Below are 20,861 nucleotides of genomic sequence, written 5' to 3'. Positions count from 1 at the left end.
GGCTCGGTGGCGGCGGGCGCGGCTCGGGGCGGATCCGTACGGCTCGGAACAGCACGGAATAACACGGCACGGCTCGGGATGGAGGCGGCGTGGCCGGAGCTGGAGGCTGCTGCCCGGGAGCGGCGGCGGGAGCTGTCTCTGCCGGGCGCGGCGGTGTCGGAGCGGGTGGCGGCGGGCGGCGGGCGGCTGCCGGCGGCGCTGCTGGGGCTGCCGCTGCTGCAGTCGCTGGAGCTGAGCGGCTGCGCGGCGCTGCGGGAGCTGGGCCCGGGGCTGGCGGCCGCCCTGCCCGCCCTGCACACGCTGGTGCTGCGCTGCAACGCGCTGGGCCCCGCCGGGCTGGGCCCGGGGCTGGGCGGGCAGCTGCCGGCCCTCCGCCTGCTCGACCTCTCCGGGAACGGCCTGGAGGAGCTGCCCGCCGAGCTGGGCGGCGCGGAGGGCTGCGGGGAGCAGCAGCAGCAACAACAACCCGCAGCCTTCCCGCAGCTCCGCAGCCTCAACCTGAGCGGTAACCGGCTGCGGGAGCTGGGCCCGGGGCTGGCCCGAGCCGCGCCTCAGCTCCAGGCGCTGCTGCTCTCGGGCAACCGCCTGCGGGCCCTGCCCGGCCGCCTGCTGCCGCCCGCCGCCGCCTTCCCCCTCCTCAGCCGCCTCGAGGCCGCCGACAACGAGGTGGAGGAGCTGGGCGCTGACATCGCCGCTCTGCCGGCCCTCAAGGTGCGGGCAGCTCAGTCCCCAGTCCTCCCCAGTACCCCCCAGTACCTCCCAGTATCCCCCGTCACCCCGCTGACCGTGCCATCTCTTGCAGAGCCTGGACCTGGCCAACAACCGGCTGACGGAGCTGCCCGCCGCGCTGGCCGACTGCCCCAGGCTGAAGGAGGCCAACTTCAGGGGCAACCAGCTGAGGGACAAGCGGCTGGAGAAGATGGTCAACGGCTGCCAGACCAAGGCCATCCTGGACTACCTGCGGGCCGGCGGCCGCGGCAAGGGCAAGGGCGAGAACGCCAGGGAGGAGGCCAGGAAGAAGAAAAGGGAGAAGCAGCAGAAAAAGGACGGCGGGGAAGGGGAGCAGGACGAGCTGGAGGCCGTCAGCAAGCTGCTGGTGAAGGTGCTGCACGTCTCTGAAAATCCCACGCCGCTGGTCGTCAAAGTCAGCCCGGGCGTCAGAGACGTCCGGCCCTTCATCGTGTGCTGCGTGCTGAAAGGAGTAAACCTGAACCCGGGCAATGCTCTGAAGAGGTTCCTGACCGCACAGGTAGCTGCCGGGGCCTCCTTATTCTCATTTATGAGGGGAAAGTTGTCAGCAGTGCTGAAAGGAGACAGTTTGTGGCCTGGCAGGCTGCTCATGGGTCCTTCGGGTGGCAGATGTGAGTGCAGGGCGCTTGCTTTCCCATCACAAAGTGGGAAACATCTCGTGTGCTCTGCTTCACTCTCCTTACGCTTCGGTTGTAATTTGGATGAAATTATTCTGCAGGTGAGGAGGAACGCTGGGTTTAGTCCAAAAGGGTAAACAAAACATGCAGACCGCAGAGCTTTTAAGTGCTGTACGAGGACGCGCCCAGACGCCATGCAAATTAGGGTTGCTCAGTTGGAAATGCTGCAAACATTCAATAGAGGAGAACGCTGAGCCTAGGAGGGCTAAATCGCATTGGTATCTTTCTTGTATTTTGATTGCATTCTTTATGTTTTAGACTAAACTGCATGAAGACATCTGTGAAAAGCGGACAGCAGCCACAATTGCCACCCATGACTTGCAGTTGGTCAAAGGTCCCCTGACATACGATGTTCAGCCTCCTGGTGAGCTGAAGGTAGGGGGCAGTGCCAACTGTGGATCTTTCCCTGTTTTTTCTTTTTTTTCTTTCATTTTCTGGAACTTTTAGAGTGGAAGGAACTTTCTTCTTACCCCATAGATGCAAGGAAAAAAAATAACTCCAGGAATTTTGAAGCTAATGTTCTTGCCATCCTGCTGTCATGAGCCTCGCTTGAGCAAGCCTTGCACAGCTGCCTGGTGGTACTCCAGGACCAGTTATAAGCTCATCTGTCTGGGGACTTAAACCAGTGAGGGAAGCAGGCATAGGCTTTTTTTCCTCTACAAACATTCTTATGTAGCTTAACGTGTGCCTTTGCTTAGGGTGGTTGAGGTACTGGTGTTTCACTGTTGATCCTTTCTCCTATGTTGTGGTGTTTCCATCTTAATGTTCCCTGGAGGTCTCGTATGTGTTAGGATGTGCCTGGAGTGTCACACAGCAGAGCAGGTGCTCATTCATTGAGTGTGCCTCGATCAGCAGCAGCTTTCCAGGTAACCTAATTAAAGTAATTCAGGTTTTGTTGGTTTACCCAGGCTTGGGTTATTTATGTTGCTGCTTTCAAAGAAAAAAAAGAAAAGATTGCAGTACATTTGCGTGTCAGACTCTTAGGCTGTACTTGCAATCCAGAACACCAAAATGTCACTTCAAATTTGTGATCCTTATTTATTTAGGCCCTTTAATATCCTGCCTCCAGAAGCAATGTCACTGTAAGACTGACATGTTAGGGTGTTCTGACTCTTTGGGGTTGACCCAAAGTTTCCATTGCATTCTGCTGTCTAGACTTGTGTGTAGCTGCTCTGTGCACATTAACTAGAAAGCGCACTTCCAGCCTGAATAAGTTGTTAAGAACAATGGCACATCTTCAATGACAAAAACCCTCCCTGTGTATGAGATCTAGCCGAAACTTGGAGATATTTTGTGTTGTTGTTGCTGATACCCTCTACAAGAGAAAATCCTGTTGCAAAGAGGCACAGGATTTACTGAAACTTTAATTTTAGTAACGCTACGTCCCAGGTTAGGGTGAGAAGCCATTTATCTCCATTGTCTGGGCTGTTTGGTCTAATGTGCTGCGTGATCAAATAGAAAATACCTACAGTCCGTAGAGGCTTTGAGTAATGGTGTGAAATGTATGAACTTGTTGCTGGACAGTCTGAATGGTAACAAAATCTGGTGAACAGTCTTCAGTACTGGAAAAGAACTGGGATTCATGCCTGGCCTTTGGTTTTCTTTTATCAAGTAGCAGAAATGAAGAAGTAGTGGCGGCAAATATTTTGGAATATGATTGGAAATGCAACTCCTGCTCCAAAAAATGGAACATGCATTAAGGAATTGCGTTTTGTAGCTGCCTTAACAAATTAAAGTATACAATAGAACTGCACCAGAAAGGCTGGGAAAGCTATTAAGGAGAACAGCGATGCGTGTGAACACCTGAGAATTTGCTGTTGCTTAATTCCATGCAACATGTAGAAATACAAAATAGATTGTAAGAAATTCTACATGATGCATGGTTTTAATTTTCATCCTGCTTACAAGGGAGTTTTAATAATCCTGGTGTCTGAGTCACTCATAAAAATAAATGTTTCTTTTTTCTTGTATGGTGTAGATAACTCCCCTGGGTCGAAAGGAGATCAAGGCAAAGGATCTTCTCCGTCAGCTGCAGCTAGAAGCAGAGGAGCAGAGGAAACAGAAGAAGCGTCAGAACGTTTCTGGGTTGCACAAGTCAGTATTTTGTTGGTTTTTCTTCATGTCAATTTTGGCAACTCATTCTTGCATGGAAAAACAGCACTGAAAGAAATGTGCTCAAATGTATTACGAAGTACATTCTGTAATGGTGATTGGGCTAACAAACTCAGCGTGAGCTTGTAGGAGGTGGTATGAAAAACACTGAGCTGAATCTTTGCTTGCAGAGTAACATGATGGTGATGAGTGACTTCCATTATTTTTAGTTATATCAAGAGTAAATTCTTGTCATATTTATCACCTTTAAGAGTAGTTCTTGTACTTAAAACAGCAAGTCAAAGGGTACCAAAGAGAAATGAAGTTTGTCATGCACGTTCAGTAACTGAAGCGAATCAGAGGTGCTGCCAATCTGCGTGTAAGAGCAGACGAGCTGTGAAGCAGAGTATCACGCTGCCCTGTTCTGTTTACTGCTCATGTAGAGATCACCACCCATATCCATCAGTCACGCAGCTTGGAGAAATTTGCCAAGTACAAAATGGAGAGCTGTGTACCACCATAGTAAGTAAGAGGGAGAATTAAATAAGTAATCCGTCTGGAAGAATCAGACGATGGACTCTGATACTCCTGCTCAAGCACTGCGATCTCTGAAGGCGCTAGAAGCCTGTCTGACTACTTTAACAGTGTGGATATGAAGATGTGAGTTATTTCGTGGTTCTAGCCCATCAGTTCCTGTAGCTAGTGGCTTTCGTGTTGTTAGCTGCATCACCGTGACATCACCTTGCTGAATTTTAGTGCTCTGACTTCTGTTTTTGTCACGTGGTAGATCAGGAGCACACTAATTCATTTTTGTCACCGTTTTCTGGCGCTTTGTCCAGCTGCTGTTTCAGTTATTTTTTGATTGTCCCTTTCTTTTTTTTGGCAGGTATCTCCAGTTACTGGATGGCAAAGATAACTACCCGTGTCTTGTGGATGCTGAAGGTGTTGTGATTTCTTTCCCACCAATAACCAACAGTGAGAAAACAAAGGTACTAGCTGCTAGTGGAAATAGGTTAATCAGAATTAAACAGCCTTTCTTTCTCCTGAGAGAGAGAAACTTGTGATTGTGTTCCAAACACAAATCTCCAAAGCCCTACTCTTCTCCGCTAGACTATTGGATTGCAATGAATCTCAGTTATGTTTTTACCTTTGTAAATTTGTAAACCTCTAGCAAGCTGTTCCAAAGGCACCAGCCTCCTTTTGCAGAGGAAGCTTTATTGAATGGCCAAGACAAGAGTGGGAATACAGTTTTTGACTTGTAAAGAAAGGCAGTGCTTTGCTTGTGGTTGAACTGAATGAAAGCCTTTAATTCTGTTTTTCTACTGAAATATTGCCAAGTGGCTGTGGGTGAGTCTGTGTGCTCTGATTCATTACTCACTTTACCTATGATACTCCTACAGATTAGAAAAACCACCCGTGATCTGTTTCTGGAAGTGACAAGTGATACCAGCTTACAGATATGCAAAGATGTCATGGACACTCTAATTCTGGTAAGTAATTCAGTAAAATAATCCTGTCTGTTCTTGGTGTGCTTCTCAGCAAAATGTTTAATTGCTCATGTGTAGAAGAATACAGAAGCTGTGGGGTTTTTTGAGGGAGAGAAATTGGTGTTTTTTTCTTTCTTCCCCTCCCTCTCCTTCCATTCTTGCTGTATCTCAAAAGGTCTTTGTGTTATGAGTAAGAGGCAGACCTCAGAACTCACCAGGGTAAATAATGTTGTGCTACTACAGTGGGAAATACATGGTTTGACTTTCAACACGTTCTCCTTGTTAGAGAGCTCATGCCTTCAGCTGCTACCAGTACATTCTTCTAGGGAGGTTTCTCACCTCAGCATGCCCGACAATTAGTTTGCTTGGTCCTCTCATTATTACAGAATTACCTTTCAGATCCTTTATTAACAGTTGGACAATCTCACTAAATGCTCCTCAACATCTTTCTTTAATTAAAGCTTTCTTATAAAAATGGTAGGACTTGGTATAGGGCAAGTACAGGATAGTGTGCTGTTGAATATTTTGCAAGATAAATATATTTTTTCTTGTCCAATTAACGTAATGAACTGTTAGTGAAGGTTAGCATAATGGATGCAAGGCAGTAGCAGAGACAATTTCAAAGGCACTGAAAGCAAATGTGTTAGTGGTGATCCTACCGCAGGCTCTTGGTGCTTCAGATCCTCTGCTTTGACAAAGCCCAACTTCTCTGTTAAGTGTTAAAAATTAACTATTCAGGAGGAGCAGGACCTCACAGAGAAAACAGCAGTGATAGCTGAAAGAGCTTTTGATGCTTCCTGAAAGATTCTAACCTGCTGTAGAATGTTTTCATGCAAATATTCCTCTAGAGGCCGGCCAGATTTACATCGTGGAAAACAACTTTGAGTTGCTCCAAGGGCTTAGCTGCAGAATTAACCTTGCTTTCTGTGTTTCGCTTGTAACAGAAAATAGCAGAACTGAACAAATTCACCTTGGAAAATAAGGAAGAAGGCTCAGGCTCAGATAACGAACCCGATGCTCTTTGTGGACCAGTGAATGTGAACCCCGGCCAAAATACACAGCAGAGTTTTCCGTTGGTAGTGGAGCAGGTTCGAGTGGTGGACACAGACGGGAACCTGAAAGTACTTTATCCTTCAAAAACTGACCTAACCACAGTTTCTTCTCTTCTGACTGTAATACGCTAGCAGCTGTCAAAGCTAAGAAAATTGTTCTTTTTTTTTTTTTTCCATATTCAATAATGCAACTTGCACGCAGTGAGATTGTTTGTTTTAAAGAAAAGATGGAGTGTGTCCTGCCCGGGTGTGTAAAAACTTAAAAGTTTGATCAAGTCGTGATAAGGAGTGTTGCATTCTCTCAGCCTTAATAGGAAGTCATCAGTTTTCTGACTAGGTGGAGACAAGATCATCATCAAATGCAAACAGAAAAGTAGTGAACGTATTCAAGTCAGAATGTACAAACGTGTAAGGAGAATCATTACAACATCATAGCGGTTTGTAAAATGAACACAGTCATATTTCTCTGCAAGGTAAATATTTCTTCCCGGTATGTTTCACCTGGATTATTTTAGTAGCTGAACTGAGAAGTCCAGTAGTTGACAGCACTGACACTGAGTTACGTTCTGCGTGCCAGTTCTGAAGACAGGATGCAGAAGTACTTAGCTAACATCTCATTTTGCATAGTTTTATATCTGGAGTAACCATGAAACTGAAAATTCTGCCTATTTTAAAAATCTTCAACCTAACCACTGCCAGAACTTGAGCAATGAGTTTTACTCTGATGTTTTTTTCCGTGTTAACACATTTAACACAGCTTTCATTTTTAAGTAAAGTCAGTTAACGACTGCAGGGGCTTGTGTTCCCCAGGGTGTTTTAGAGCCATAATCCAGCCATGTGGAAGTACCAGTCATGGTGAATTTGTTGTGCACTCATCAACTTAGCTGTTGGTCAAGATCTGAATTTGTTCTTGCTTATGAACTTCAGTTTTGTTCAGAGGGACAATACTGGCTTACAGTGACACCACTAAAGCTCCCCGCCTCCCCAGAAGGTAAGTGTTTTTGCCTGGAGTGATGCTGGTGGAGCACTCAGGCACACTCCAGTGTGGAGAGTGCTGAGGACTCCTTCCAAAATACACGTAGTTCTTCTAAATTTTGCAGCCTCTGGGTGATTTTTACGTCCTGGCTGCTAACTATGAATGTAGAGCTGTCCATAAACTAGGGTGACCCGTGGATATACTTTATTTCCCCATTAGAAACAATGTAGGGCTCTAACAAAACTTCCAGATACTGTGTCAAATATGTCAACGTGTTGCATATTGAATGGAAAATAAAACGGTTCTTGCAGTCACTGTCACTTGTTTGGGCATTGCTGAGTTTTCCAGTCGTGTAACTGTACAAACTTGGCACAGTGGTAACTTTTTCAAGCTACTTGTATCTGAGCAGTCCTAAGTAGTACTTCACAATTCCCTGTGAAATAGAATAATTCTACAGACCAGTGATTTACAAATGCTGTTTAATCGGTTTCAGCAATTAGAAAACAACTGAATTCCACAGAACTTGAATCAAGTAAAATAAGTTTAATTTGCTATCAAATCGTCACCAGAAAACAAATGAACAGAAGCCTGATGTTGGCGACATGTTGAGACTTAACCACTAGGGCTATTTCGCAGGCATTAAGAGAAGCTACCTTGCAGGACTCTTCCTCCTACCCTTAGAATTGGTAGGTGATGAAGTAACCGTGTCGATGTTGTAGAGAGATGGGAGCCTGACACCTTTTTGTTTCAGCATCTGATGAAACTCTATCCGCTCATTAATTATCTTCTGAAAATCAAAGACATGTAAAGGGGTAGAAAAGCACGGGGTGTACAGCAGTGCTGCAGTGCTCTCTTACCAGTTCCCCGTGGGCTCCTGAGAGCAGAATTCCAGCGAGCTACGTACCTGCATTGCCTCCAGCACCTCCTCATCAGTGAGTTCTGCCTGGGGAGGCTTGTTGCCTGCTGTACCGAACGTAGCCTGAATTATTTTGCTTCGAAATCTTTCAAACTTTTGATAAAAGAGGAAAGAAAAGAGGTGCGTTAAGCCTTTATATGATTCTTTGGCACTTGCATGGAGTTGACTAGGACAGAGACCACATTGTCAGGCTTAGAAAAAGTACAAGTTGATGATGAAATGGGAAGTCTGTGAGTGTGAAACTGGGTGGGTTTACTGGGCTTCACTGCACATACTGTGCTAATGATGTGTTTCTGGATGGACCCAGACCCTTTTTGGGCTACTGTGCTCATTGTGGCAACCTTGAGTGAGGCCCAGAGTGAGCATGCCTGCAGGAAATGGCTTTAAGGTGGTATCTATTACTTCGTGTCAGGAAGATACTAGAAATCTGGTGACAGAACTGCTGTGAATTCAAAACTGTTTCTTGAGGGCTTCCAGTATTTGAGGCTAGTGTGCTTTGTCATTAAAATATGGGCTGCATGCTAGAAAGCAGGCAAGCAAATGGGCTGATTTTCTTTCTCCTTCAGCCCTGTAGCTGCAAAGGAGAATCAGCCCTGGGAGCAAAGGATTTCAGTGCCCCAGTGAGCCTCCTGCTGTGCTTCTGCCTGAGAATGTTTCTAAGCTTTCAGACTCTGCTTGAAATGGTTGAAGCATCTCTTACCAGGGAGGTAGGAATCTGAAGTGAAAGAGGCTGTATTTACCCTGCTGGTGAGGCACTCGAGTGCCACTCTAGTTTGCAGCTCTGTGTGCTGCAGTGTTTCAGCTTGGCTCTGCATCTCTTCCTGGGCACGCTGCTGTTTGTGGATCTGGTATCGACTGGTCAGAGCCTCTGCCTCTAGCTGGCTGACTGCACCCTGCAGATCACTGATCAGCTTGTTCTGCTCAGCCAGTTTGGATTCTTGTTCTGTGACAACCTGAGGAGATACATAAATCAAGCCATTACAGTGAGGAAGAAAGTGAGCAGACTTGGCCACATCTCCCCAGTATCTGGGTCAAATGCTTCTTGTATTTCCTGGACAGTCTACAGACTCACAATCTTGTCAGTACAGCTAACTATTACTACTTGGGGTTTTCTCCAAAACCACAGTATTGAGTACTTGAATAGCTAAAAGGGGCAAGTTTGCTATTAGGAAAAAATTGAGTGGTAAAACAAACTCAAGAAGTCAGATTTTCAAAATAACTTCACTGCGTGGGTTTTTTTCATGGGGCAAATTCACTCTTCCAAGCCTAAAGCAAGCACAGTGAAGCAGATGTCACTGGATTTTTCCCTAAATGCATGTTGGGCTTGCACCAGATTCACCTGTCGAAGACTGCAGTTCTCCTTCTCTGTTGTCACTATCATTTCTTCATGTTTCCATTCTTCTCTCAGACTGCAAAACTTAAGGGAAAATATTTTACACTTTAGTTTTGTAGTTCACCAATCAACTCCTGTCTCATTAGGAAGGGAAATGTTTCATAAAAACTGAATTCCCTGCTGCCAGCTCTCCTGATTGTGGCCACTTGGCTCTGTAGTACCTTGGCAGACATGGCCTGTAGCTGACTTTCTCGCTCTCTGAGCTCCTTTTCAAGCCTTTCATTTTCAGATTCAGTTTTCCGAAGCTGGGATTCTTGGATCTCCAGTTGTCGTTGCAAGGAACACATGACACCTGTAACGTTGGAGTACTATTGTAAGCAAACAGAATTCCTGCCAGAGACCTCATGGAGTCTTTTTAAGGTAAGCAGAAGCAGAGCTGTTGTTGCCATCCACAAACAGACTGTGGGTGAAGTTAATGTACAGCCATGATGACACTGGTTTGTAATGCATTTCATAGTACTTTGCTGTGATATATAGTAAACTTATGTCAATTCACTGTGAGGGAGAAGCAATTCTGAGGACTAACAGAGCCAGTAACACAAGCACAGGGGCTTGCCAGATGGCTGAAACACTAGCAAGCACCCCAGAATACCAGTCAGGCCTTTCTGCACAATTTTCTTGTACTTCTAAGGGGAGAGCGAAAGTGGTTTCAAAATACATGGCATTTCTGACTCACTTTGTAAGCAACAGTTGAAAGCAGGTGGTTTCACCCTCATGAGAAACTAACCTAGATTTGTTTTCTAGGTAAGAGAAACAGAACTGCAAGAAGATAACCTTGGTCTCTAGTAGTCTGTTCTGGGGATGCCTTCTCCCATGGTACCTGTGGCTAGGTCGTAGTCATCGCGTGCATTTTTCAGTTCTGCACAGAGTTCTTCGTTGGCATCCTGGGACGCAATGAGCTGGGCAATCAGTGTCTCCTCTCCTTCTGCCTGCTCCAGAAAGAGCCCTGGAGCGCTGGTGTCACTGAGTGCTTCTTCAGCGGCCTCTTCGACGGCTTCTTCAGCGGCTTCTTCGGGGGGTTCTTCGGCGGCTTCTTCAGCAGCTTCTTCAGCAGCTTCTTCGGTGGCTTCTTCATTTGAGCTGTCTTGTTCCATTTCTGCATACTGTAAAGAAGAAATAAGGACTTAAGAAGCTGTGCTAAAGCCTTGTGTGGAGAGAGGGAGTTTCAGAACTGGGGCTGAAGCCCTGTGCTCCCCGCCCTGTTGGGATGATGAGCCCCGACGGGGGAAGTACAGATCGCATCCCCACGTCCTGGGGGTCTCGCTGGCACAGTGGCTTTTCCAAACATCCCTGCCTGTCTACCACTCCTGCCTGCAGGACATTTGAGCTTGAAGAGCAGCCTGCCTCCCTGCCACCCACAGTGGAGGACAGCTTGGCAGGGAGCAGCCTCAGCACCCCGACAGTTACCAGCTCCACGTCTCCGCTGCCCTTGAGCAGCTCCAGCTCCTTCTTCAGGCTTTCTGTTTCCTTCAGCAGACCGGAGATCACCTCGTCCTTCTGCGCGCACTCCGCCTTGTACTTGGAGAGCTGCTCGACCTCCTCCCTCAGCGCTGCCAGGCTCTGTTCCTAGGGAACACGGCGCCATAACACAGCCAGGCCGTCCGAGGGGACGGACGGGGGTAGAAGGAGATGGAAGGGGATAAATGGGGATGGACGGGGATGGAAGGAAGGGGCAGCGGCCGGGCTCCCCCTCACCTTTTCACCGACGGTGCTCACACACCACAGGTCGCCCCCGCGGGGGTCGGGGCCGGGCCCTACCCCTACGCTCGTCGCCCTCCTGTCCCGCTCCATCGTGGGGGCACCAGGGGAGCCCGGGGCGTCGCGGCAGCCACCTGCGGGGACAGCGGGGCTCAGGCGGCGGCCCCGGGGGGCTCCCAACGGCCCGGGGGGGGGGGATTCGGGCCGCCCCTACCGGGCGGGGTCGGCGACGTCGCCCTGTGGCTGGTGCCGGGACAGCGGGCGAGGGGCAGCCGGGTGGAGGGGGTCCACTCCTCTCCCCACGGCCAGGGGGGCTCCGCGGCCGCGTCCCGGCGCTGTGGGGAGCCCCTCGGGGAACCCATCGGGGAACCCATCGGGGAGCCGGGCCCGGCTTCGGCCGCCCCCTCCCCGCCGTGCCCGGCACCGCCTTCCGCTTCCGCGGCCGGAGCCGCCGCCATGGGGCGGAGGAAGAAGACGCTGCACGACTACGCCGCCGAGTTCTCGGAGCTGGCCGTCAAGCGGCAACGGCCGGAGAGAGGCGGCGGCGGCGGCGGCGGGGGGGAGGCGGCCGAGTCGCTGTGGTGCTCGTCCTGCCAGCTCCCGCTGCGGGTGCGCCGCGACCGCATCCTCGAGCACCTCGCCTCCGGCCGCCACTACCGCAACCGCCGCCTGGCCCGGCAGCGCGCCCCGCTGCTGCTGTGAGAGGGGGGGATATGGGGGGACATGAGGGAGGCATGGGGGGGACATGGAGGGGGCATGGGGCTCCGCTCCGAGCTGCCCTGGGGACGGGTCCCTTCATGATCCGAGTCAGAGGGGGGCGAGGGAGGGCGCAGGGCGAGTCCCCTCACCTGCCCCGTTACTTCACCTCTCACCCCTTTACCTGGCTCCTAACATGCCCTCTTCTCCCCTCACGTTCCCCTCTACCTGTCCCCTCACCTGCTCCTCCACTTGTCCCCTTACCTCTCCCCTCACCTGTCCCCTCACCTACTCCCTTACTTCTCCCCTTTACCTGTCCCTTTCTCCCCTCACCTCTCCCCTCACCTGCCCATTTACCCTCCCCTTTACCTCTCCCCTCACCTTCCCCTTTCCCTGCCCTCTCCCCTCTCCCCTCACCTTCCCTCTTTCCTCCCTCCAGCTCCGCAGGCCCTGACCTCAGCCTGCCGCTGCAGCTCGACGCCCCATCCCTGCTCGCCCAGCCACCCCTCGTCCTCGCCGCCACCACCGCCGGGGGCCCCTCGCTGCTGCCCGGTGCCATCGGATCCACCACGGCCCCAGACCAAGCCCCATCCACCTCAGCCTTCACCGCCTTACGCGTGAGGATCGCACCCGCGCCCGCTGAGAGAAGCAGCCGGAGCCCGGCCGTGCCCCAGGCCCGTGACGGCGCGGTGCTGGGACGCTGCGGTGCTGGTGGCCTCGGCCTCGCCCTCTTTGGCACAGAGCTCGGCGATAACGCCTTGTTCCAAAGCTTAGTGGAAGAAAACGGCTGCTGCTTGCTGTACGTCGTGGAGGACCGGCTGCACGAGGTGGAACGTGCCTTCAGCGCCGAGTTCCTGGCCGGCACGCGGGTGCTGCGGCAGCAGGACGCCGACATCGTGCTCAACGACCAGCGGTACCAGCCGCTTCTCAAATGAGTGTTTTAAATGTCATTGCAAAACTGGAAGGCAGACTTTTTTTAAAAAAGATGGGCTTGATATTAGAAATTTAAAAAATGAAAATAAGCTAAGATGTACCCGTCACTTCAACAGCTCTGCCTCGTAAATGGTTTTAGGTTTCACTGCATGTTTTAACCAGCAGAATGCAAGTAGTCGTGGAGACACTTGAAAAGCTTTCCCCTTTAAGGTGCACGTTCATTGTACAGGTTTTCATTTTAGCTAAGGGATTGTGTACTTTAACAACAGGTTTTTAGAGAAAACCTAATGCGGTTACTGATCTTGAATTAAGAGATCAGGTTAAAACTCTCATTACTGTACTGCTGTCACTTCTGAGCATCAGTGCCCTACAGTCTGCATCCCTGCTAGTGGGTACTGAGTTCCTTCTGTAACATAATATGCTCTTCCAGAGTGATGTGGTTTTATGCCTGTTAAAAATTCATCCTCAGAAGTTAAAACTAGCATAAAAACAGCTGTTGTTGGAAGGAGGCACTGACTGATCCTCTAAATGTTGTCTTCACTGAAGAACTTTCTTCTGACTTTTGCAGAGTTTCTGGAGTCATCGTTTGTTCACCGCCTGAAGAAGCTTCTGAGGTTGTGATAGATGCTCTGCGAGCTGGTAAGAGGAGCTGCTGCGAACTCAGCTTTTATCTGTAGTGGTAACGCACACTGAAGGAGGCCTTGTGTGCTTGCTAAATGCTTGCAGAATAAAAAGTTTATCTTTTGATGTCAGATTTAAAGGAAATCAGCCAAACTTTCTGCTTGTGATGGCTGTATAAGAGAGCTCAGTGTCTGGATCAGGGCTGTAGAGCTCCTGTTTCCATTCTCAGCTGCAGACTCCATACCGTTGCTGCAAAGCTCAGCAAAACTGGGAGGATCTTTACATTTGCCTTACTTGTCTGTCTCCTCCACTCCTAATTTCATAGCAACTGCAGCAGCTCCTTAATTAAAATTTAAAAAAAAATAGTAAAAATTACTGCTTTCTCATTTCAGCAGTGTCCCTTGAGTTGTGCAAACTAATTTTGCAGTTGAAGAGAAGTCAGCCTACTAACTGCTACCTCCTCCACTCACATTGATGGCTTGAACACCAGTGGGGTCTGTACTACACCTTTCTCACCCAGAAAGCCCAGTCCTAGAAATACAGCTGGGAATCAAAAGAAAGCTGCTTAACAGCCGTGCTTCTTGTGGCTTGTAACTAGCTAATAAAGTGATCGCAGCTGGCAGCAAAAAGGAAATTATTGGCATCAACAGATAGGAAGCACTGGATTCATGAAACGGATTTTCTAGAATATAACAACATGTACAATATTTCAAGATGAAAATGTGTAGTGCAGACTGTTCTGCCTTTAATTCTGTGTTCTGTGACCTTTTGCACAGGAAAAGGTGTATTTTGTGAGAGGCTTCCCAGTTTTGACAGGCAGACAGCAGAGACGTGCTTCGATGAAGCCAACAGATGTGGAAGACCATTGGTTTGTGGATTCTACAAGTAAGACCTGATTTTTCTTTAGGATTTGTACTCATTAAGAAGCTCATGTCTGAAAGTAGCATTGATTTCTCAAGCTGTCCTTTATTCGTCCTCAGATACATTTAGTTTTGCTGCTGCCTATTGAGCATTGCTTATTATCTGAGAGTTAATTGGCTTGGATTAATTCTTCATGCTTAATGGAGATAAAATCTTAGCTGTCATGAGATTAAAATAAAAGCTAGTGGAATGATAGTCAAACAGCAAAGCTTTCAAGTCATGAAAGCTCGATTTTAGTTTTTAGAATAGACGATGGTAATTGTGGGTCCAGATTTCATCAGTCCCTTCAAGGTTTTGGAAATGCTACAGCTCGTGTTTGAGCTTCAGAGGAGGAAACATTCTGGTGACGCTGTGCCATTCTCTGAGACAACTCCTTGCTCCGTGGTTTTAGGGAAAAGAGGATCTTCTTTTGTAGTTTTTTATGCACATACACCCACCAGGTCAGGCAGCTCTGTGGTTTTATTAAGCATACAGCTACTGAGATCTGTTTGTTATTGCTCTGTTGGAAAGCATTTGGTTTACAACCCTGTTCAACGTAGGAACGCTGTGGCATTAAACATTGCTCATGAAGTAGACTTCTTCATGAAACTTCTGAGAGTGTCCTTTCTTCCTGTTTGACAGCTCTGCTGCACTACACTAGAAATAACATGGGAAGAAGGCATTAGCTGTGATCTTCACAATAGCGCAGAAAAAGACTCTTACAAAGTTTGAATGTGCCTTTGTAATACCGAAAACTGATCTCTTTTTGTAACTTTTTCCAGTTTTCACTGATTTGTTAATTAGATCTCTAACTGTACCGACTTGAAGAACGTTGATCCCGTGAAACTGAAGTACCTGTGCTAGCAAATAACAATGGAAGTTTAGAGTAACTCTTAAGAGAAGAACCTTTCAGCAACCTTTTCAGTTCCTTTTAGAGCACCATCTTCAGGGAGACATTGAGCTCATCCATTACTTCAACTTGCCACTCGCAGCAAACTCCAAGGCTGTGAAGCCTCTGGTTGGTGTTAGAATTATTGGCCTATCTGGTGGAAATAGACCTATTAATCTTAATAAAGTGATATTTCCACTTGTGACTTTACATCTGGACCCTTAAGATTAAGTAATTGAAAGAGAAGGAAAGTAGATTAATTTCAATTAATTTCTGCACTGTTAAACTTATGGGGATTCAGGGAGCTCTGCTACTAGGCAGGAATGCTGCTTTAAACTTATGCTCAGGATTTAACACCCTCTGGTGAGTGTGGATGTGGGTTGTTAGTAAACAACTATGATTGCCTGGTGCTTCTCTCTAGAGAGCAGTTAATCTCATTGCAAACAAAACTTACTTGGAGAGAGACACATATTATGTATATATATGCTAACAAATATATATTAGTATATTATATATACTAATGTGTAATTACACAAAATGCTTGCCCTAACATTTGCCTTTTCCATTTGAGTGCTACATGTGCAGGTCTGTTCCCCAGCCATAAGGTTGAATCTGAACTGAGGTTTTGGTCAACACTCAACTGAATTTAAACCTGTAAGTAGGGCTCTGAGAAGAACTGTAGGTAACTTGCTGGACTTGCCGGGGGCTTTCAGTCCCCAGAGTTTAATTTCTTCCATAAAATTGTTAGCCTAAGTCTCCCAAAGTACAGAAATGAGGCTCGTTTGCCAGAAGCAGAATTAATACATACTGAGGGGCTGAGATTAGAAAGCGGGGTGTCACCCTGCCAGTCTGGTGAGGTTCAGGCATCGCACGCTTGCCGCTGTCTGTGTTCAAGTTGGCCTCTTGCGCCGCGCTGGCAGAGGGGCCCAGCGACTTTGCTGTGCCCCAGCAGTGTTCCACGTTGCTTGTTCCCCTCTGCAGGCGTTTCGACCCCGCGCTGCAGTTCCTCTGCAAGAAGGTGCGTGGCTGCCAGGCCCTGGGGAGGATCCACCGGATAGCGACGACCAGCAGCGTGTACCCGGCGGCTTCCCTGGGCTTCCTCAAAACGTCAGGTACTGCGCGGCTCGTTCATCTGACAGGGCTGGAAACGGGTCTTGTCCTGTGTGCTGCTGGAAGGTTCCTTAGGTCTGTGTGGCTGTAAGGTGCGTGTCTCTTTCTCTGGAAGAGTATTTTCTTTACTAGAATTGATTTCAGCTGCATACTGCTATTTGCCCTTAGTATTGGCTTCTGGGATGTAGGTGGCTTTAATATCAATCCCAGTGCAGTTCAGAAACGTACATTAGCCATGGGTTTTCGGTGTGAAGGCCTTAATGCCCAGTTCTGCTTCTTCCAGGTGGAATTTTTTATAATGCTGCTGTGCACGATATAGATATTGTCAGTTTGTTGTTGGGGGAGAGTGCACCAGACACGATATTTTCACTGGGGCATGCGTTCTGCACAGGTAAGACCAAATATTTTGATAGTTTACTGTGTACCTCTGGGCTTCTCAGTTACTTCAGTACTAAAATTAGGAAGAACTGTTACAAGAGCAAGGTAGCCATGCTGTGATTGTTCCATGATAGAACTGCCACAAAAATAGTCAGTGAAGTAGGAAGCAAGTTCCTAAAAAAAAAATCATTTTAGACAGAATATTTACCAAATGTTTCAGAATTGTCTCTTCCCCACTGATGTGAAATAGTTGCCGTAGAACTGTTGCTGAACTTTGATGGTTTGCCACTTGAAAACCAGAATACAGAAAATAATCAGCAAAGCCATACGGTTACACAAACGTTATCGCAGTATTCTCAGTTCTCTGCTTGAATTTTTCTCCAGTGCTTTCCTGCTGAGCTCAACACAGTTAAAAATGTCAATTTATGCTGGATTGACCAACACTCCCTGGGTTACCAGACAAATTTAAATTAACTTCCAGTTTTTAAATGGAAATTTAAAGCTTTAATTAATGTCAGCCGCTGCCAACATTGGCTTGCTGCTGTCAGGAGGTAAGGTACGCAATGCTGTCATCTGTAAAGTGCAGCAAGCAAAATGCCCCGGAGAGGAATTTATACAATCTGCCTCTTTCTAGCAAAGTGCTGAAAGTTGCTTATTCTTGGTACTGATAAGTTGCAAAAGCAAATGCATTTGGAGGAAGAAGTGAAGTCAGCTGCAGGGAAAGCCGTGGGCTTGGATAGTGGAGTCCTGGCAGTTTTCCTCCAGAAGTGACGGTGAAGGTAAACCAGCTGGCGTATGCTCCCAAAAGCACTTTGCTGTCTCTTCGCTTCCTGTTTGAAAGTATTCTGAACATCTCTTAAAGGAAGAAAATCGCTGTGTCGTAGTAGTGTTTGCTGTTCTGGTGTGAGCGAGTGCCTTTTTTGTCACTCAGATATGGCCTGCTTGAAGGACGCAGACACTGTAGCAGTCAGCATGAAATTTCCTAGCGGAGCAATTGTTACTTTGGACATCAGTCAGCACTGCACTAAAAGCTGTGATCAGAGACTAGAGGTGCGTTCTTGCTTTTAAGATACGTCTGTCGTGACGCCACAGGCTAGAACAAGTTTTCCCTGTGTATGTTTGCCTGGAGCAGCATGTGCCGTGCCCCGTGCATACACCCGCAGACCCGTGTCACAGAACACCTCTGTACCTCAGCAGCTGCTTGTGTTTGGTTAACTCACAGTCTGCTTTCTCTTTTGGTACCCAGATTCTGCCTCCTGTACATTATTCTGCTGGGGTTATTAGCTGCACGCGGTCATGCTAGAGCAGGAATTGATGTCAGCTCTCGAGGCTGCAGTGTTGTTCTGTATCTTGTCGTTGTCTTCCCAGGGTGTGTCTAGGACTGCAGCAAGGGCTAAAGCCTTGCAAGTATAAAAGACATTAAAGGGGAAGAGAAGTGTTAGATCAGAGGCATTATCACCTGTCAACTCCAAAAATCAGCAGCTGCTTTTTACTTGGTCATACAAACCTGCACTTTTTTACACTAGCCAGGTTTAAGATCAAACGGACAGTGAGTTGAAAACCTCGTTCTTCTAACTTTTTGCTTTCCCTGCAGGTTCACGGTTCTCGAGGAACGTTACGGGTAGATAACCAGAATCCCCTGGGGATTACAGAGCACGGAACTTCTGTGTCCATATGTACACAGACCCAAGCTGATCGTTACAGGGAGGCACACCGGGGGCTCTTCCGACACTTTCTGAGAACCCTGAAAGGTAAGACGAAAGCTTGCATTATTGGCTAATATTGCTTTGGATTCACTTTGAGTGAAAACTTCACTGGGACGTTGTTCCAGTAGCAACTGCGATTTGGTGTTTGTGTCTGAAATCCCCAGAAAAAAATATGCGTAGATGTGAAAATCAGGAGTGAGATTCATCATGGTTAGGTTTAATCCAGCATTGTGCAGTGGTCAGAGAGCTCCCTGTAAGCAAACCCAGGCTTTTGCATGCAGGCCTGCTGTCCTGACGGCCGCAGGAGGAGGTGGCAGCTCGATGGATGAGCGAACAGCAATTCTTGTTTCAGGGACTGAAACTGAACGGGTCGGCTGCATTATAGGGGTGTGCTGCTGCAGTACAGGGGCTTTTCTCACTTCTGAGTCAGTGAGATGGGCGAGGGAAGGAGTGTTGATCTGAAAACTTGTGTTCCAAGAATAAATGAAAGTGGGGAGGAAATGCTGTGTTGGACCTTAATGTCTTTTACGAGGGAAGCAGCCGTTTGCAATAGCGTGGGAGAGCCTCATCCAAAATCCTGCTTGTCCTTATGGAATGAAACAGTTCCGTTCTGTTGACCTCAGCGACAAAAATACAGGATTTGAGTCTCAGGAACAGGAAAGAGGGGGATGAATTTTTCCGTTCTGTCCCTGCAGGCAAAGAGCCTCCCGCGATAACCAAAGAGCAGTTCCTCTGGGCCGTCCAGGTGGCTGCAGCAGCCGAGCAGTCCTGGAGAAATGGATCCGCTGTTGACCTGCGCAATGAAGCAATGGATTCGGCTGTGGTCAAGACTGAGATAATGTGACTCACGCTGCTGATTTCTGAGGTGAAGGATAACCTTTAAGCTGCGCTATGGTGAAGTCTTTTCACCTGGTGATGTCTCCACTGTCACCTTAGACTTGCGTTTCCACTGGAAATGCCCAGAGCACAGAAGCATATTCAAACTAGAAGTGCTTAGCGCTGCTGCAGATGCCTTGTAGCACATCCAGTGCTCCTCAGGACATGGTGAGGGGCCATAAACTGCCCCCTGCCACAGTGGGCACCGAGCTCTGGCAGCTTTGTGGCAGCTTTTTGTGCAGGTGATGCCGTGCTCACAAGGGAGGGAGGGAGAGCACCCGGCTGGGCCGTGCGCTTCCTATCGGTGTGTGCTGGAGTGTGACTGCTGTGCTGAGCTCAGCCCCGGGCCTCGTATTTATTGTTTTGTTTGTTGCTTTTACCGGGTGTTCTAAATCTATGCTATAGATTGCAAATGCCTAGCTGAGAAGTTAGGGTCTAACTTTCTTGGGAGATAGTGGAGAGAAGTGAAAAAAATGGGGAGGGAAACCTCCAACAGTGCTGATTTAGGAGAGGTGAGAAACTTCGTAGTAAGGTTGTAAACTAAGACTATTTCGTAGAGAAGCAACACACTGGGCATTTTGATAATAAGCACTGTGTTATTTAAAGAAAAAAAAATCAGAATGCAATTTGTGAATTGTGCAGGGGCCCTGTACAACAGCTGTGACTGAGATGTGTCCATTGCATGGGTTCCTCAGCGCCTGCTGCAAGGCAGGGGAGCTGGCTGGAGGCTTTTGTTTTCTGTGCCTAAGTGCAAGCACATACATTAATATTTTAGTAGCAAAAATGAACTAATAATCACTTTCTTTGAGTGCGTGAAGGGCACTCTGCATATCTTAAAGATATTTTTTTACAGTCTAGAAGACTGGGAGTATACAGCACAGAAAAGGATAGTGCCTTCAACAAGAGGCAAGTCTGCTTTTAAACCAGGTTATTTCTACCTTTTTACTCTGTTTTACTGTTGAGCTTGTTGCTGGTGTATAGATTTGGCTGCTGTTTATTTCTCACATGTCGGTTTTCAAAACCTTTTGAAAGTTTTTTTATTGTATTAAAATAACAGTTTTGCCTTGAGTGTTTATAGACATCCCTCCTTGGAAGATTCTTTAGTTAATTGATTTCCAATTCCAATATATGCAGTATATATTACTAAAACTAGAGCGATGACAGTTACAACTAAAGACAACTCTCTTGTGGAAATTGTTTTTAATGGTGTAATTTTTCAAACTTGGAAAAGCGATGTCTTAATGATAAAGATTGTTACTAATTTCGTGCTCTCTTTTCTAGTCATTTACTGGGAGGGGGGAACGACCTACACCCACAACGAAGCAGACATTTACCTCTTTCAATCGCAACTTATTAACAGCAAGGGTGGTATTCTCATTTTGGTGGTGTTTTAAGGCAGGCCCTGTGCAGATGTGATCATTCTGAGACATTTGCTTCCTTTTGGGGAGCGTTAGGAGTGGAAAGCAGCATGGCTGAGAGAACTCTGCAAAGCAGGGTAAGGCTGCGGCCATCCACAGAGCAAGCTGCTGTCCTGCTGCCTGGGGGAGCAAATGGCCTTTCCATGGCACTCTTGCCTTGCCAGGTGTTCTTGTTCTTTGTTCTTGTTCTCGTGTCTTTGTAGCTTTATGGTTGTTTGATGAAGCAAGAAAAAATGCAGGTCCTTAAACGTCATGGTTCATGATTTAGCAGTATTATGAGAACATTTTCGATAC

The 20,861-nt window shown here is 47.7% G+C and overlaps 3 protein-coding genes across 5 annotated transcripts; 2 read left to right on the top strand and 1 right to left on the bottom strand.

The window, feature by feature from the left end:
- Positions 1 to 10: 10 nt before the first annotated feature.
- LRRC47 (leucine rich repeat containing 47) lies at positions 11 to 7,353 on the top strand. Its single transcript, XM_005011082.5, has 7 exons — positions 11 to 711; positions 803 to 1,249; positions 1,686 to 1,802; positions 3,406 to 3,521; positions 4,405 to 4,507; positions 4,919 to 5,008; positions 5,950 to 7,353. Exons 1-7 carry the CDS (start codon positions 79 to 81, stop codon positions 6,187 to 6,189), a joined length of 1,746 nt encoding a protein of 581 aa, XP_005011139.4. The 5' UTR covers positions 11 to 78; the 3' UTR covers positions 6,190 to 7,353.
- Positions 7,354 to 7,561: 208 nt separating this feature from the next.
- CCDC27 (coiled-coil domain containing 27) lies at positions 7,562 to 11,507 on the bottom strand. Of its 3 annotated transcripts, none has more exons than XM_027443389.3 (9): positions 11,255 to 11,507; positions 11,038 to 11,174; positions 10,750 to 10,908; positions 10,163 to 10,445; positions 9,504 to 9,634; positions 9,289 to 9,366; positions 8,690 to 8,902; positions 7,938 to 8,042; positions 7,562 to 7,820 (listed from the first exon to the last, which is right to left on the bottom strand). In XM_027443389.3, exons 1-9 carry the CDS (start codon positions 11,496 to 11,498, stop codon positions 7,683 to 7,685), a joined length of 1,488 nt encoding a protein of 495 aa, XP_027299190.3. In that variant the 5' UTR covers positions 11,499 to 11,507; the 3' UTR covers positions 7,562 to 7,682. The 3 variants fall into 3 exon arrangements, with proteins under 3 accessions (XP_027299190.3, XP_027299191.3, XP_027299192.3); XM_027443390.3 differs by having other exon boundaries at positions 7,562 to 7,817; XM_027443391.3 differs by having other exon boundaries at positions 10,750 to 10,902.
- LOC113839735 (myo-inositol 2-dehydrogenase) lies at positions 11,478 to 20,413 on the top strand. Its single transcript, XM_038166734.2, has 9 exons — positions 11,478 to 11,738; positions 12,176 to 12,649; positions 13,238 to 13,308; positions 14,067 to 14,175; positions 16,061 to 16,191; positions 16,473 to 16,580; positions 17,499 to 17,617; positions 18,162 to 18,318; positions 18,969 to 20,413. Exons 1-9 carry the CDS (start codon positions 11,497 to 11,499, stop codon positions 19,115 to 19,117), a joined length of 1,560 nt encoding a protein of 519 aa, XP_038022662.2. The 5' UTR covers positions 11,478 to 11,496; the 3' UTR covers positions 19,118 to 20,413.
- Positions 20,414 to 20,861: the final 448 nt, after the last annotated feature.

The sequence above is a fragment of the Anas platyrhynchos genome, chromosome 22 (assembly GCF_047663525.1).
Source record: "Anas platyrhynchos isolate ZD024472 breed Pekin duck chromosome 22, IASCAAS_PekinDuck_T2T, whole genome shotgun sequence".
NCBI classification, from domain to species: Eukaryota; Metazoa; Chordata; class Aves; order Anseriformes; family Anatidae; genus Anas; species Anas platyrhynchos.
The sequence above is the reverse complement of the archived record's forward strand: the minus strand, read 5'-3'. Positions and strand labels throughout refer to the sequence as shown.

What these genes read in the sequence shown, in the direction of transcription:
- CCDC27 (XM_027443389.3), bottom strand. Translation starts at nt 11,498, where the DNA reads ATGGCGGCGGCTCCGGCCGCGGAAGCGGAAGGCGGTGCCGGGCACGGC. An exon ending in TGACTACGACCTAGCCACAG is followed by an intron (nt 9,635 to 10,162) that starts GTACCATGGGAG and finishes CCAACGTTACAG; the next exon opens with GTGTCATGTGTTCCTTGCAA. An exon ending in TCGAGTGCCTCACCAGCAGG is followed by an intron (nt 8,043 to 8,689) that starts GTAAATACAGCC and finishes TTTTATCAAAAG; the next exon opens with TTTGAAAGATTTCGAAGCAA.
- LOC113839735 (XM_038166734.2), top strand. Translation starts at nt 11,497, where the DNA reads ATGGGGCGGAGGAAGAAGACGCTGCACGACTACGCCGCCGAGTTCTCG. An exon ending in CAGCGCGCCCCGCTGCTGCT is followed by an intron (nt 11,739 to 12,175) that starts GTGAGAGGGGGG and finishes TCCTCCCTCCAG; the next exon opens with CTCCGCAGGCCCTGACCTCA. An exon ending in ATCGTGCTCAACGACCAGCG is followed by an intron (nt 12,650 to 13,237) that starts GTACCAGCCGCT and finishes TGACTTTTGCAG; the next exon opens with AGTTTCTGGAGTCATCGTTT.
- LRRC47 (XM_005011082.5), top strand. Translation starts at nt 79, where the DNA reads ATGGAGGCGGCGTGGCCGGAGCTGGAGGCTGCTGCCCGGGAGCGGCGG. An exon ending in CCGCTCTGCCGGCCCTCAAG is followed by an intron (nt 712 to 802) that starts GTGCGGGCAGCT and finishes CATCTCTTGCAG; the next exon opens with AGCCTGGACCTGGCCAACAA. An exon ending in AGCCTCCTGGTGAGCTGAAG is followed by an intron (nt 1,803 to 3,405) that starts GTAGGGGGCAGT and finishes TGTATGGTGTAG; the next exon opens with ATAACTCCCCTGGGTCGAAA.